General features: G+C 41.8%; 1 protein-coding gene across 4 annotated transcripts in view; it reads left to right on the top strand.

Moving 5' to 3' along the window:
* The window catches only part of rab3b (RAB3B, member RAS oncogene family), a 30226-nt gene extending 13915 nt beyond the window's left edge, over window positions 1–16311 (top strand). For 2 of the 4 annotated variants that reach the window (XM_050054417.1, XM_050054418.1), the window contains exons 3-5: window positions 6985–7103; window positions 7186–7310; window positions 10623–16311. In XM_050054417.1, coding sequence (XP_049910374.1) covers window positions 6985–7103; window positions 7186–7310; window positions 10623–10807 — 429 coding nt within the window. In that variant the 3' untranslated portion in view covers window positions 10808–16311. The remainder of the gene's footprint in view (window positions 1–6984; window positions 7104–7185; window positions 7311–10622) is intronic. The other 2 variants (XM_050054419.1, XM_050054416.1) reach the window with 2 other exon arrangements.
* The last annotated feature ends 1135 nt before the right edge of the window (window positions 16312–17446 follow it).

The raw sequence follows: 17446 nt of genomic DNA, 5'->3' as shown, positions 1-17446 counted from the left end.
CACGCTCACTCACTCTCTTGCCAACACACACAAACACACACACGCACACACGCACTATAACAGTGTTGTCTTCAGTGGCAATTAAAGAGACCTCTTGGGGCGAAGAGGTTGAGAGCCGGCAGGGGAGAGAGGAGCCTGGAGGGGGGAGGAAGGGAGGTGGGTGTGTGTGTGTGTGTGTGTGTGTGTGTGTGTGTGTGTGTGGGAGGGGGGGGGGGCGTCATAAGTAGAGCTAATCAGAGCTGATTGATTCAAACTGAAAGTGCAGTGATGAGTAAAAATAGACACACTCACACATAAACATGTTACATAAACAATACAACGCAACAAACAATTATGAGGCTTTGTGTTCGCTGAAATAAACACTGATTTTAGCATGTTAGCGTGCCTTTAGCCTCGCCATGTGCATGCGATCAAAGCCTTATGGGAGCTGTAGTTGCCTCTAAAGTGACAGCCTCCCTGCATGTCTGTTGGTTTATAGCAATTTCATTAACTACAGATTTGTTTGAGGATTTGCACCAAAGAACAAAATCAACTAAAGGATCTGAGGAACTTTTTCATAGCAATAAGAACCCTCCTTTTTTATTGTTTCGGCAACTGTAAGAACTAGGAATGATCGTAGTTCATCAAATGCCATTTTGAGGGACTTTTTATGACTCCGGTGTTATGTTTTTGGGTTGTCTGTCTGTCCGTCCAATATCTCAAGAACGCCCTGAGGAAGTTCTTCAAATCTGGCACAAATGTTCACTCGGACTCAACGATGCATTGATTAGATTTTGCTGGTCAAGGGTCAAAGGTCATGGTCAGCGTGACCTCGCATCCATCTCATTCTCATGAACGCAGTGTCTCAAGAACACTGTGGGGAATTTCTTCGAATTTGGCACAAACGGCCCCTTGGACTGAAGAATAGAATGATTAGATTGGTGTTCAAAGGTCACTGTGACCTCACAAAACATGTTTTTGGCCACAACTCAAGAATTCATTTATCAATTATCACAAAACTTCACACAAATGTCCAAGAGGATAAAACAATGAAGTGATGACATTTTATATCCAAAAGGTCAAAGGTCAACTTCACTGTGACATCATAAATTTCTGCATAAAATACTTATTCTGGCCATTACTCAACATCATATCTCAGGAACAGAAGGGGAGACATTTGGTCAGATACTGAATTGGTGACTCTAATCTTGAAACTGTACTGACTGTATAGATCTTCTGTGCGTTAAGCATCCATATTCTGGCAGCACAAGGGGAGAACTTTGAGGTCGAACACGTGAGCCAATGCAGCATCAGCAACTGACATTTAAAAACCCATGTAAATGACGGACAACACAAAACACAAACGCCAGCTCGCAATGAAAAAAGACTGAAGAAAACACGGACAAATGTCCAAGCTTTAATGAGCAGATATGTGACGGTGGAAATACAACACAATTTAGATTTATCAAAGCAAAAGTGACTTCGCCAACCGCTTGTGGTTTACAGTACCTTACCAGTTCCTGTTGATGGCGTGAATGCAAACAGAAAAAATGCCCTTGAAGGTCTGAAGCTCTTCGAACAGCTCCTAAGAACTGTTTGGTCTGAAAATGCCTCAAAGGTTCAGTGTGTCACATTTAGGGGAATTTAGTGGTGTTTAGCAGTGAGGATTGCAGATTATGACCAGCTTAAGTTTCTCCCTGTTAGAATTCCTTCAGTGTTCATAGTCCCAGAGGTTTTTACCAGGAGCCGAAGTACCCGCAGAGGTCTCTTCCTCTCCAAAACAAACAAACCAGCTGATTTAAACCAGGAAAAACACTCAAAAAAACAGTTTCAAGTCAAAAAAAAATCTGTGTTTTTCTGACGCCCTTTTCGTAGAGAAGCTGCTTATTACAGTGGCTGATGCAAAAACTCAAATGTCCCTATCTAGAGCCAGTGTCTGGTTTGTCTGTTTTGGGCTACTGTAGAAACATGGGGGTGCAACATGGCGATCTTCGTAGGCAAGTGCTGTGTCTTAAATCAGATGCTTATATTAATACAACCACATGTAGTAGCTATATTACATACACGATGTACTTCATTGCAAAGTGTGCAGATTTTGACTTTTGGTTTACTTTTGTCTCAAATCAAGCGAGATTGTTGCACTTAACGGAAATGACGGTCACAAGATCTGCTCACGAACTGCAACCAGATGAAGCACTATCGCCAACATTTGATGAACAATTGTCACTTGCCAAAATATACTCTTGCTACATCTGCTTCTTGCACGTCAGTGGCGAATTTTGCGAATATTCACAACTTAATACAGTGAAGATGACAATTTAACATCATAAACACCAAACGTTACTAACGTTACGCTCCTAGATCGTATAGTTTATGCCACAACACGTAACTTAAGTGCCTGCTGATAAAATGTGCTGCTGTTGGCTAGCTTGCAAGCTAAAGTTAGTGTTCGTGTTATCATTTGCGGTACCAAAGAACACGAGCACTTTCACGTCATTCATTCATCATACCTTCATAGAATGGTTTGAACTTCGGGGTGAGGGAGCCCCTCTGTACAGAGTTTGCATGTTCTCCCTGTGTCAGCGTGGGTTTTCTCCAGGTACTCCAGCTTCCTCCCACAGTCCAAAGACATGCAGGTTGATTGGTGACTCTAAATTGGCCGTAGGTGTGAATGTGAGTGTGAATGGTTGTCTGTCTCTATGTGTCAGCCCTGTGATAGTCTGGTGACCTGTCCAGGGTGAACCCAGCCTCTCACCCAGTGTCAGCTGGGATAGGCTCCAGCCTAACTGCTCCAAAACATTTGGGATGAACTGGAACACCGACTGAGAGTCAGACCTGACATCAATGTTGGAGAAGAAACTGAAACCACACAAGGTTGTTATTCAGATTCAGATTCAGATTCAGAATACTTTATTAATCCCCGGGGGGAAATTGTTTAAACATGATTGTTTAAACATTTTGAACATGCTGCTGCACTGTTTAACCGTCCACATACTTTTGGCCATTTTGCTGGAGTGCAGTGTTGTCTTCCTCTCTTGAAATCAAACACACGTTTTTCTCTGCTTTCAACTAAACTGAGAGGAATCAGTCACTGCCTGAGGCTCTGCTGCTTATCACCATCCGTGATTAATGTCGCTGCTGCACACACACACACACACACCCGCTCCACATCAAATCTGAATTAATTAAATGCAAACGAGAACTTGCCGTATCCAACATGAAGAAAAAGAAAGAGAAAACCAGACATTGTTGAACAAGCACAGAGGAAGCGAAGCACAAAAGAGCTAAATTTAGCAGGATGGCTGCACCCAGACCAGCTGTAGTGGTGTGAGGATGAAATGGTGGAGGCTGAACGACGTGGGAGTTGTTGTTGTGGACGGGCGTGAAAGTCACATTGAGGCTCAGCTGGTTTGTTGCAGGGGAGCAGTGGTCGGCGTTGACTGCCGCAGATCGATCGGTGCGTCAGATAAGACGGTTTAGAGTCTTAGAGAAGCTGTTTAGTTCCTGTGAGATTAAAGACTGAGATGTTCTGACAGCAGAGAGTCTTTATAACTGATAAGCTGCTGAAAATCTAAAACCATGTGTCCCTGGTCCTTTATATCACTGAATACATTTAAATCAGCTGATTGTCTGCACATTTAACATTTTTCTATAAACATTAGCATAGTGCTAACAGGAAACCTCCCCAGAGAACAAGAATATACAAGCACACACAGTGTCATTGATTTCATATTTGAGGGTTAGTTTGGAGGGTGGTTGCAGGAGGTTCTTATCCAAAGTCAGTGTATTACCTACAGAGGATGTTAGGCAGCAAGCCCCTAGTTTGAAGAAGCAAACAGAGCAGACAGGACTGCCATCACAGAAGCTAAGCAATGTACTGCTGCAGAAGGGGTTGAGCCATTCATTGACAAAAACTATGACGAAATTTTTTTGCCAACGACCTTTTTTCCATGACGGAAACGAGACGATGATGAGCTAAAATAGATATTGATTATAAAAACTAAGAAGAAATCATTTCATCATTTCATTTCCATTGATTAGACGAGACGAGGCGAGATGAAATGAGACGAGACGAAAATGTTGGCGATGGACTATCGGACATTGAAAGCCAAGAACAGCCGTGCTTGTAATTATCTTAAAATGCAGCATGAGTGACAGGCTGGTAAATTCCAGTAAAACTCCAGTAAATACTCTGCATTAGGATGTTTCAGTACCCAGCACAAAGCGGAGCAGCGTCAGCCGTTGGTGCAAGTTTTGAGCTGTAATTCAGCAGTAAATAATCAGCTGTGTGTGTCTGACTGTGGATGGTGGAGCTGCTGGATGGATTTATGGTGACGAGCTCAAAATAGATCTTGATAATAAAAACTAAGATGGAATCTGTTTCGTTTTTGTTGACAAGACGAGACATGACAAAAATGTTTATGGTGGACTATCAGACACTGAAAGCTGAGAATGGCCATGCTTGTAATTATGTGGGCTGGTAAACTCCAGTAAATAGTCTGCACCAGGTTGTTTTGCTAGCTGCTGAACGGCAGCAGAGTATTTGAAGGCAAACTGTAAAACTATATCACTTATTTTGCTGCAATTTTGTTTTCTTAAATTAATTTTCTTTTCTTTTTTTTACTAATTTGTCACATCGTGGAGAATATCGTTATCACAAAAATACCTGGAAATATCGTGAGAATATTTTAGGGCTATATAGTCTGATTTTGTTGTAGACAAACAATTTCTGGTTGAAGCTGTGCTGATTGTATAGATCTTCTGTGTGTGAAGCATCCATGTTTTCACAGACATGGATGGAAACTGTAACTCCAACTTGACGAATTTGCGGTGGCGCACAACCACAAAGCGTTTTTTTCTAGTTTAATGCTAACAAAACAATAATTGTGTCATCGTCTGTAGATATTAAAATCTTCGTACTCAGTAGATGTTGGTAAGAAATTCTTTCTTTGCTGTAGCCGAACACACAGAGACAGTCTGAGCTGCAGCGTCGACTAATGAACAGACTGATGACGGGCTGAAAGGTGGTGAAGTGCAGATTGAGCTTCTGTGAGCGTCAGTGTGAATCTGCAGCTTCAACACATTGCTGTGTGGTATTGTGAGGTGAGAACAGGTGTGTGTGTGTGTGTGTGTGTGTGTGTGTTGGATGATGCTGATGATGATTGCTCCAGAATTAGTATCTTTTATCTGTTCTATTTTAATGTTTCCACATCTGTAAGAAATAGGTAAATGTGTTTGTACATGTTAGTGACATTAGTTTTTCTGTGTGCTGGCTTTCCATTTAGAAAATTGATGCTTTTGAGTCATAGGAAAAAAAAGAAAATTGATGCAGTGTAACATCTTGTGGTCCAAATGATGGAGACTTCAGACTGTCTCCATGGAAACAGCAAATTGCACAATTAGCCAAATCAAACAGTCTGGTTTTGAAAGCCAGAATATAACAGATAATATCCCAGCTTAGTATGTTGGGATGTGGGCTCATCCTTACACACTGCCAACAGGAAACAGTGTCCAAACAATGTCCCCTGCAGTCATGGGTGGATTATGAGCCAATGGGCCCCTGGGCTCAGACACACAAAATGCCTTTTGACCACATAAGATTCTTTTACACTGCCTCCTCAAGGCAGGGATTTCACGCCATTATTCCTCCTCACCGTTCTTTATGTAATGTGCAGTTGCACACTGGGGGGATGGAGTTGTCTCACCTGTAATGTTGTGTTCACACCGGGCGTGAATAAAACAATTTGCCCAGGTGAATTACATGTAAAGTAAATGTAAAGACACAAACTCCTACCGGGCAGCGCGATGGATGTTACACAAATGATGCCAAATATGCAAATTAAGAGGCACCATAGAAGTGCGTAGCGTGATTTTGTGTCATACGCTTATTCGTGAGAGTTGAAAGATCTGAACTTCAGCGACCAGTTTGTGCCACGACAGCCAATCAGCATTGAGATCCTCTGGGAACGTATGACACCAAGGACGTACAAGCTTCCCCATACACACACATGTAAAGGTGATTCCCGCCACTTAAGCTGCTGTTTCCTGTTATTTAGATAACCACTTCTGGGAATATTTGCTTCTCCTAACATACCCAAATTTGGTCAGAGTCATGTTAGGTCATCTGCACCACACAGTCCAGAGGGAGGTGGTGATGCACCTGCAGAGAAACCAGTGCACAGTGTAATTCCAACAATTCAAACACGGAGCATTCAGTGTTTGAACTGATCAAGCTACCACAGCTTGGCACACAGTCTGTGTGACTGTATGTGTTGAAATCCCTAGAGCTGTTTTCCTCGAGTTGTTTTCATATGTGACAGGGAGAACAATCTTCAGCAAGAGTTAAAGATAATTGGAGAGACAGACGCCTTAACACCTTTCCAACATCTGACCTGACTGCGGATTTCAGTCTGCCACAGATACTTCATGGATGCATTTACACTTTTTTAACAGCTGATGGCTTCTGATGCATGCTGTGACTAAAACTACAATTCTCTGTTAATACACGTAAACCTCTCTGTAAACTTAAAAAAAAAAGGAAGGAAGGTGTTATGGGTAAACTTTGGTCACAGAGGCTCAATGATGAATAAAATAGCACCCACAGATCAGTGTCTGTTTTAATGAATGTAAAACTAAGAAATACTTGCGTTCGGTGGTACACACGGTGCTGGAAATGGGGCCACCAGTCTCCAACCACAGCTAGTTAGCCTCTGATAAACTTGCTATGTATTTTAATACATTTTGGTACCAGGGAACAGACAACGCTGACCTTTGATCGGCAAAGTCAAAGAGGTCTGTGTAGAGGAGACGCTGATTGTTAACGTGCTTAACCGGCTGATATTGTTTGATATTGACCATGAAAATACAAACTGCCCCACGAGAGATGCTACCAGGTTGGCAGTGAGTCAAGAGACAGACATGGGACAGTCAGTGGCAGCAAAGAAGCTCTGAGTTTTATTCCTGAGTAAATCAGATGTGTGACTGTCTCTTTGTTTTTGTTTCCAGGACACAGCGGGGCAGGAACGTTACCGCACCATCACCACAGCCTACTACCGTGGGGCCATGGGCTTCATCCTCATGTACGACATCACCAATGAGGAGTCCTTCAATGCCGTCCAAGACTGGTACGAGATAAGCCTGGGGGAGCTTATGCTGCTTCTGTTTTCTGTTCGATACTCAAATTAAGGATTTAAAATGTTCTTTCAGGGCGACTCAGATTAAGACGTACTCGTGGGACAACGCCCAGGTGATCATGGTGGGCAACAAGTGCGACATGGACGAGGAGAGAGTCGTACCTCCAGAGAAAGGAAAACACCTCGCCGACCAGTTAGGTGAGACGTCACTGTTACTAAATACTTTTAAGAACTCCAATATGGTCGCCAGAGGGGGTTCATGTTACCTGAATCTTTTTCTTTTGATGTATTTTGTTGTTATTTAATACGGGAGGTATCTTCAGAAGCCATTTTTGGTTTCTAACCGCTTCTGCACAATGTTTAAACTTTTAATTTCTTTTTCCTGTCCTTTCTATACATGTATTTATGTATTTATTTGCATAATTTGTACACTATTTATGCAAATAAATAAACAAAGCTAAACTTTTATGCCTCAACGCCAGCAATACCCAAGACTGGAGGCCTAATGTTCTCGGATTGGCTACAAGTCTGTCCATATGTCAGTACATCTGTTCCATTCCAATCTTGTGAATGCAATATCTCAACATCTTGAGGGATTTCTTTTTAATCAAATTTGGCAAAAACGTCCACTTTCAATCAACAATGAACTGATTAGAATTTAATGGTCAAAGATTACTGTGACTTTGCGTCCGTCTTATTCTCATGAACACGGAATCCCAAGAGGGCCTCGACGGAATTTCCTCAAATTTGGCACAAACATCCACTCGGACTGATTAGGATTTGGTTGTCGATGGTCAAAGGTCGCTGTGACCTCACAAAATTTGTTTTTTGGACATAACTCAAGACTTACACTAATAGTACACTAATTATGACAAAATTTCACACAAATGTGTAACAGCATAAAATAATGAAGTGATGACATTTTATTTTGAAAAGGTTAAAGGTCAGCTTCACTGTGACATCATCATGTTTTAAGGGGGGACATTTGGTCAGATACTGAATTGGTGACTCTAATCTTGACACTGTGCTGATTGTATAGATCTTCTGTGTGTGAAGCGTCCATGTTTTCACAGACATGGATGGAAACTGTAAGTGCAGCCTGACTGGTGCACCGTGGCATTCGGCCATGTGGTGGCAATTCTACTTGATTAATGATCTCATTGATACAGAAAGTCTCCAGGATAATGTGTTTGTATTATAGGTTGTAGCTATATGTAGCATCAAGGAAACAACAGGGTGCATCCTCATATATCAATATCAATACTGAGTTTACTGTGTCCTTTCATCCCAACAGCGTCCCGGGGAAGATCTGTGTTTGTCCCAAACATGTTTTCTATTATCCCTGCGATGATGGGATGCTGTTAGTCTGGAGCCCTGCTTTTAAACCTGCCATCAGCCATTGGTATTGCAGATAGGCTGATGACAGTCAACAGGGAGCATATGAGCTGATACCGATGTTTGGCCGATAAATCAATCAACCAAAAAGACTTTTGTTTCTTTCTAACATAACACTGTTAATATGTTTGTAGTAAAGATATAGTAAGATACATAATCAACCTATCGTCGTAGAACGGTTCGTATGATACCCTATGAATTGGCGCCCCATTAATGACGATACATCTTTAACGTATAGTACGTAATTAATGTAAAGTTACAGAGGGTAGGGTTTGTCAAAACCTGGCTCTAAGGCCATGACAAACATAGGCAAAATAGGCAATAATTTACTTACACAGAAAGAATCATTTTAAGCGCAGGCAACACGAAAACAACTAGGAGTGCTGCGTGTAGTGAAGGGTGTAGGAAGTGTGAAAATAACAAACAATGCTCTGATGGAGGAGAACATCTCAGCCGCAGTGACAGGGTTTTTACCAGGTCTAGGTGCTCCCTACAAGGACGATGACTCCGCCCATCAGGTAGCCTACCTGCTGCATTAAAGAAACAGAATAAATAGGGGGACTGTCACAGGTTTAGGAGAAGAAACATGGTGAGGATGTACCTTAAAATGACTCAAAGTTCATTCAAAGTTTACATGGATTCAAATACGCATCTCCAGGGGAAAGTCTGTGTTTTTGTGACCCATCCACCACCCTAACCTGCCTCCTTACAAGACCGCTCGGAACTGTTTCCTTGTTTACTCCCGTCAACGCAGTGGTCATGTGATCACAGCCTTTCAAAATACGTGGGGTATGAACAAATATGGGTGCATTACTGTTTGTAGGAAAATGTACAAACAGTTTGTGAGAGCCGCCTGACATAATAAGTAACTTTGTTAAGCAACACAAAGGTTAATTTTTTTTTGTTTGTGTTTTTAAACGTGTCACTTTTACACAAGACGGGGACAGTTAAACAAATGGAGAACCTGCCTGCGAATCATCACGTTTGTAAGTTGAGGTGTGCAGAGACAGTAGCCTGTTGCTGACATTACAGCAGCACATTTAGGTTTTATTTTTCTGTTCTGTGACAAAGAGCAGCTCAACCTCTGTAAACTCACCGCGGGCCGTGTGTCTACTGAGTAATACCTAAATTCTCTAAGTGTGTTGCCTCTCGCCAAAGGCCAAAGAGGCACTTAAATTAAGAAAACACAATGCTGGTTGGTAAGTAAACGCTGCAGGCTGAAACACAGAGACAAGAGTTTGCTGCTGCGAAAAGTGTCACACCGTTCATGGACATGTTTCAGACCAGGTTATTAATTTATTTTGTGTGCTCCAGCAAAGTCAGGTTAAAAAAAAAAAGTAAGCAGCTACAGGTGGAGACTGAGTGACAACAAAAGTAGCTTAATAACTTTTAGTAATTCCATCTGTGTAGTTTCACACCATATCCAAACATTTGGGATCAAAGAGGTATTTGTGAAGTGGGAAGAAGAGACGGAATACAGCAAACACACCTTGAGATGCTCAAATAGATGAAACCACACCCAACTTAGTCAGACAACAGACTTTAAAAGCCTAAAGACAGCAAAAATTAAATGTTAAGACCATTTGTGTCCACGCTTTTTAAAAGAAAATTTATTTGAACATTGACGGCCCATTTCAGATTTCTTTCCTCCATCTTTGTTTTGATGAACTTCCTGCCAAATGCTGCTCACTGAGACCTCTGCTGACCTCACCAGGAAAAAAACATCAGCACCATCTAGTGGACTGAAAGAGCAACTGATTTTATTATTCTAGAACCAAAAGTTGTATTAAAATGTGTGTCTGTATTACCACGCAGAAGAAAGTGCTCACTTAGCTACACTAGGCTAGCTAACATTACAGCTCAGCCGACGAGGATGCCATTAAGGTTTACATCTCGTGCTGTCATCAACATGAGCCTCTCGTCAGTGAATAGGTGCATGCTTTCTTCTGCGCGGTGGTACAGTTGGCGGGTGTACTTCGGCAGAAAAAAAAAATAGTTCATAGTAGCACATAAAACTGCTCACAACGAGGTCTACAAGATAAACAGCGCTACAGGTAAGAGGAAAAAGATAGTTTTGATTTGAGGGTGAATTGTCCCTTCTGTTTCCTCCTGCAGGCTTCGAGTACTACGAGGCGAGTGCCAAGGAAAACATCAACGTGCGGCAGGTCTTCGAGCGCCTGGTGGACATCATCTGTGTGAAGATGTCCGAGCGCGTGGACGTGGAGGTGCCGGCGGCCCCCGGGACCAAGACCACCAGACTGACCGACAAGCCCGCCCAGCTACCTCAGAAGTGCTGCTGATCGTCCGTCAGTTCATCCGTTCATCCCTACGCTGTAACCTCATCCCCTCCCCCCTAAAATCTCTCAAGAAAAACAAAAAAAAAAACAGATTAACTATTATAACATTCCTCTACACACTCTCTCTGCTTCAGTCCATGTTTGTGAGCAGTCAATAACCACTACTGCGATTTATATAGCCAGTTTCATCCCCTTCCTGTCCCCAAGTATCCGAGGTTGGTTCTTATGTAGGCGGAGTAAAGGTGGCAGTGCGCTCTGGACAAAACTTAATTTGGCGTGTTTGAAAAGGTTCCAGATTTCAGGAGGTTATACAGTGTAGTGCGAGGAGCCCGGCCACACCAGAAAGCGGCAAAACAGTGTTCATCCAGCTAACACGCTAGCCAGTGAAAAATGTCAGCACTAATTAGTTACAAGCCGGCTAGGGTTGCAAACTGCCAGCTGGCAAGCTAGCTTGGTCGCTAACAGGACAATAGGTTTGTGCATTTTATTTTAAAGAGACGTGTTTGTATCACCGTCTCTGCAAACCACTTCACTGCTGTGGAACAGGTCAGAAAGAGGAGGAGTTACAAGAGGATGGAGCAACACAGCTAACAAGCTATGATGGCTTCTTTTGTTTTGAAATCTTTGGCTCTGTCAAGATCACAGAAGAGAGGTACAAAAGTATAAAGAGAACTTGATACAGCGTTGAAGGCAAGGCCCCGTTTGTTACAGCCTAGCTCAATTTCGAATCTGTTTGGATCTTCCACATCGTTGGACCCATAGAGTACGCGCACTGAAGACTTATGGCAGCCGAGTGGCTAACTTCCTGTTTAGCGCTCTGCTAACTTTAATAGGAATAAAATGATTTAATCGTGCAGCTCCTCTGGACTTTCGAAATGTTATCAGACTGAACGGATGAAATTCTGATAGTGAAACGAGTTATATTGCGCACAAAATATTATCCAAGTCTTTTCAAGCCCTGTGGCGTCAGCAACCTGTTCTCACCCCAACTCATCAAGTACCGCTGCTTTGTCAGTGGTGCTGCTTGTCCAGATATGTCCCACTAGGTACCCTCCTGTGTCAGTTTTGGATGTTCAGGAACAGCTTGTCAATATACGCACCTTACATGCATTGTGTCTTTTAAAAAGACACTTCCGTTTTCACAGGAAATGTGCAGTTTCTGCTGGTTACATGCATACAGTGTTTTCAAAACAAAGATAAAACACTTCGTTTTCAGGTTGATTTCCGTAAGTTTAAGCAAAAAGGACGTGCTTAGGTTTAAAAAAAAATGGTTTGGCTTTAAGTAAGTACGTGATGTATAGTGACCTATGTCACTAGCATAGCATGCTACGCATAACAACACACTATGTTGTTATTAAAATAATAATAATAATGATAATAATAATTTTGGATTTATATAGCGCTTTTCAGGATACTCAAAGACGCTTTACAAAGAGCAAATAACTTAATTGACTTTTGGTTTCACAGGTGAAACAAACAGCTGGCTCCCAGGTGAAAGTCCAGAGTTTGTCTGACCTCCTAAAAAAATATCTGTAATTACATGGCAATAGCAGTTATTGTGGTTCTGGAACATTTTTTAAACCTGGCTAGCTTGTGTCCCGATCTCAGCTTCGTTTTAGTCACACGCCAAATTTTGTTCTGAGTGCACTGCTGAGCTGGAAGCAGGGTCCACAGGTTAGCACAGCACTGCCTCTCCTCTCAAAGTGTAGCACAACGAGAAACTCACACCACCACAGCTGCTCATGTTCACAAGTTTACAGTCGTTCACGCGCCAGTCATCCGCCGAAAAACATCAGACTAGGCTGCTTCTCAAATAGCTAGTAATAGTGAGTCCACTCGAATACAATATGCCTATAGCCTAACTAACTGTTACTGGCCTTACTTAGTGCTGTTTGTGGCTTGAAAGACGCTTTAGGGCTACACCACCAATGCACAACTCCCGGGCAGGGCTGCAGCCGAAATCATTCGAGGAGCGGGTCGAGTCCGAGACCGACACAAGTCCAAAAATGTGTCTGACATCAGAGTCTGATGCTGCTCTAAACAGAGAGTTCCTCCTGATGTTGTACAGAGTTCATTTAGATTAGCAGTGTTGGTGTTGAGACAAATCATTTTACAGAATGTACGACAACAACGATAAACAATAATGCACTTTGCTGAACAGCACTGATGTTAATAGCAGCCCACCCTCCAGGCAGGATTAGACCAATTTTAATGCAAATGAACAGCACAGAAATCTTCAGAAGCACATTGCATCCATCAAAGAAAGTCATTTCTAGTAATTATGACTTCTGCATCTTTAGGACGGATTATCTTATAATTACCAGAAAATGTTTTCGGATTTATTAGAGTCGTATCTCAGAAGTACAAGATAAAGATCTTGTAATTATGAGATATTTTTCTCGTAGCATCATGAGACAGCATCGCCCTTTTTCTTCTTTGGTGAATGTGTAGTGTGGAAACAAACTGGCTGATACCTATGAAAGACGCTCTGTTTAACCCACAACTGGAGGACAACAAATCTGTGCAATCTTTCCCACATTACAAAATCTCACATCAGGGACGTTTATCAACGTTTATACACAGAACAAATTTAAGTCCGCAAATCCACATTTGAGCTCACATTGACAGATCTAAGAGCACTTCCTGTGGCCTCATTTCCTAATCTGCTTCCTTCAGCTGTTTGGTCAGATTCTCCATTTTAAATGTGGAACAGTGTGTTTCTCATCTCCTGTAGCAGCTGCAGAGCGCTTCATGGTGTTTCAGCTGATACTTTGGTGCTTATACCTGACAGGAAGTGTCAAAATATCTGCCATAGTGCAGCAGCTGGGAATATATCCTATCATATTTGGTTGTGTATTGAAGGCATGGAGGGATTACTGAATGGGCCCAGCAGGCGCAGGTCCAGGGGGCCCAGAAATGACTGTAAGGCAAGACCAGTATCACAGATTACAAATTTGCATCAAGGTGCTTTACAATGTGTCCAACATGCGACATTGCTGACCTTTGTCTTAAGTGTATAAGCAGCTGAAAATAAGAATCGTTGTGTTTTTTCATTACCTTAGAATGAGCTGTTTATTTATATCTACATAGGGAGCAGGTCCTCATCACAGAGATCACCATGTTACACTGCCATGTTTCTACAGTAGCCCAGACCGGACAAACCTGCTTTATTCTGTGTTTTTAGTGTTTTAAATCAGCTGGTCTGTTTGTTTTGGAAAGGAAGAGACAACATGCCACACCTCTGTCCTCAGAGGTTCAGATAAGGAAAAACTTTTCCCTGCAAAGAGACGCAAAAATACCACAAGGCAATGTATCCTCGTACAACCCCACGAATTTGCAAGGGGTCATCCCTTTACCCACTCCACCTCTACCCCTCTTACGTTTCGCAAATATTACAGGTAAAGGTCTTTGTTTGCAATAGCAGAAGTTCATCTATCATACACACATTAATGTGGCAAATCATAATTGAGTTTGACATGTACCCCTTCATACTCGCCCTGTCACGTATCAAATATGCAAATATAGGCTCTAATCACACAGAAAGCATTTTAGCAGCAGGAGGCGCCTTTTTGTAATTGTCTCAAGTCATCCTAAAATGTGCCTGGAAACCTCCATCATGGAGGCGAAGCTCCTGGACCAACTGGTGGTACTCCCCATGATCCACCCTCTTTTTGTAGGGTCTCATGTACCCACACAGATCTCCATTTATTCATTTAGCCTCTCGCCCTCAACCAGAGCTACAGCAAGTACCCTCTGCCTCAACATTTTAAGAACTAGATCCTAATTACTGGGAAATAACTAAAATAAATGAATAAATGGTCAAATCATTACACAGGAAGGTTAGGATAAGGAGGTGAGTCTTTGGTTGCCTGGCAACAGTAAAAAGGTGCAGCAAGCATTTTTTTTTTCCACTAGTGGCATTTCATTTTTAAAAAAGGCAGTGCAGCATGCCTCACATTTTGCAGCCTGCAAAGCGCTGTCTGTGTGATCCACCAGGTCAGCAGCTCTCTTAATGGCCTCTAAAGTTTTGTCTCTATCATTGGTTACAGATGAAATTGAGAATTACAAGACTAGTACATTATGAAAGGAAGATATCCACTGACAATGTGGGGGCATCTATCCTGTGATAAGGATTATTTGGGCTGCAGTTAAACCAGCTTAAAGATGCCTATTCTGATGAAGATGAAGAGAAGAATCATCTTTCAGCAGTACAATGTTTGGGAGACACACTATCTGAACCCCAATGCTATCGGACACTATGTCGATCACTTTGTTCCAAAACTGTTAAATGGAGGAACTCTCAAAAAACGTGATGTGAATGCCACAAGAAACACACACCACCCACCCAAACACCAATACAGCACGTCCCCTCATGGCAGTGGCATCCCCAGCAGGACAATTCACCATGCTGCTCTTCTTCTTTGAGTTAGCCACTAACTGCTACCAGCAACTTTTTAATTCTCCTGCAGTGGGTTGCACGCATAACTCGTCGTCAATGCATCACACCCATGCCGCCCATGATTCTGTCTTGCAGGCTGTCCTGTTGATGCAGACACCATTTCGGTGCTGTTACTACCTCCTGTGACGACTTGAAGGCTGCGATCATACCTTAAATACAGAACGGCGAGGCAGCATAATGGCGCCATAGGCCTGCCCTAAACAAGCAGAGTAAAAGGAGCTTATGTTTTACTCTTAACCTGTCAGCGGTATTGATGTTGAGGCCGATGTGCCAACAGTCTTTAGGTTACACAGAGAGGCTGAAAGATTAATTTGTTAAGTTTACAAATCAAAGACAGATCAATCAATAATGAAAATAGATATTAGTTGCAGCGAGCACTTCTAACAAGCACTTTGTTTGACACATACTGAGGCCTGGTACACAAACCTTGCTAAATTTATTCACCCATGAAATTTGATTTTTGTGTTTTTTTCTAAGGATTCCCCAGAGTAAACTAAGCAGAAAAAGAGATAAACTAAGCAGGTCCAGACCGAGATCAGACCCCCTCCAGACTGCCAGAGACTCGACCCCAGACTGCCGCTGAGCGCTGCAGCCCTGCTTCATGGTGGCTTACAGCTTTTGCACTGGCTGACACAATCCAACGCCATACTGAGGGTGTTTTATACTCACGCACACATGTGAGCAGAGCTGATGAGTGAAGAGCACATGGTTCTCTCCTTCCCCCTTTAGCAGGTGTAGTCACGTAGACGTCATGTTCGCAGTGTTTCCTACATGAACGTGAGTGTGTGTGCGTGTGTGAGTGTGTGTGTGTGTGTGTGTGTGATATTAGAGCCGACATTGTTGCATATGGTTATCATGATATTTATTGCGTGTTCAGTTGTAAAGGGTTTTTTGTGTTTGTGTACAGTATCTTTGACGGAAGTGTGATATTTTGATAATGTCATGTCAGCTGAGATACAGTACATGTGTGTGTTTACGAAAGACTTCAAGAAAAAAAGGGAAGATGAGGAGAAAAAAATTTGTGCATTTATTATTAAATATTGAAGATAGAAAAAAAATCAATATCCTGCCAAATTGTTATATAGCTACCACAGCGCACGTTTCTGTGTGTAACTCCCCACCATGTGTCTTCATATTGATAAAAAAAGATATACAATAATATTGACATTGTCTTCATATGATTATTTTTTAAGTGAATTTGTAAATGATAGATTTAGAAATTATAATGGTGTTGAGTATGAATTTATTTTTATGCTGTGTATACCATGGACAAATTATATAGAGAGTTTATGTAAACTTGTTGTCTTACAGTTCACTCCTGTATGGGGGAGAAGCACAAAGTGATTGTACAAAATATTGTGAATGTTTGTATATTATAGATGAAATTTAGTATAATAAAAATCACAATCTTTAATCATAACTTCTGAATTTGTATTTTTTTTCTTTACTTGTGGCTATTTGTAGATGTTTTCTTACACTGCTTTATAATGCCTCCACAACAGCGATAGCCGTGGCTGGAGGCATATTGTTTAGGTTGTCTCTCCGTTTGTCCATCTGTCTGTCCCATGCTTGTGGACACTATATCTCCAGAACACCTTGAGATATTTTTTTTCAAATTTGGCACAAATGTCCACTTGGACTTGACAATAAACTGATTAGATTTTGGTGGTCAAAGGCCAAGGTCACTGTGACCTCATCTGTCTTATTCTCATGAATGTAATATCTCAAGAATGACTTGAGGGTTGTTGTTTTTCAAGTTTGGCACAAACTTCCACTTTGAGTAAAGGATCAACAGATTAGATTTTGGTGGTCAAAGGCCAAGGTCACTGTGACCCTGCATCCGTCTCATTCTTCAGAACTCATTATGACTTGAGGGATTTTTTTAATTTTTTTTTTAAATTTGTCACAAATGTCCTCTTGGACTTGACAATTAACTGATTAGATTTTGGTGATCAAAGGCCAAGGTCACTGTGACCTCATCTCTTAATCTCATGAATGTAATATCTCAAGAATGACGAGGGGATTTTTTACATTTGTCAAAAACATCCATTTTGACTAAACTAAGTAAATTTTGGTCCAAGGTCAAGGTCATTGTCACTGTGACCTCATCTGTCTCAGTCTCATGAATGCAAGATCTCTAGAACGTCTTAGGGTTTTCTTTATTATTTTTTTTCAAATTTGAC

This window comes from Epinephelus moara, chromosome 10 (assembly GCF_006386435.1).
Source record: "Epinephelus moara isolate mb chromosome 10, YSFRI_EMoa_1.0, whole genome shotgun sequence".
Lineage (NCBI taxonomy): Eukaryota > Metazoa > Chordata > Actinopteri > Perciformes > Serranidae > Epinephelus > Epinephelus moara.
The sequence above is the reverse complement of the archived record's forward strand: the minus strand, read 5'-3'. Positions and strand labels throughout refer to the sequence as shown.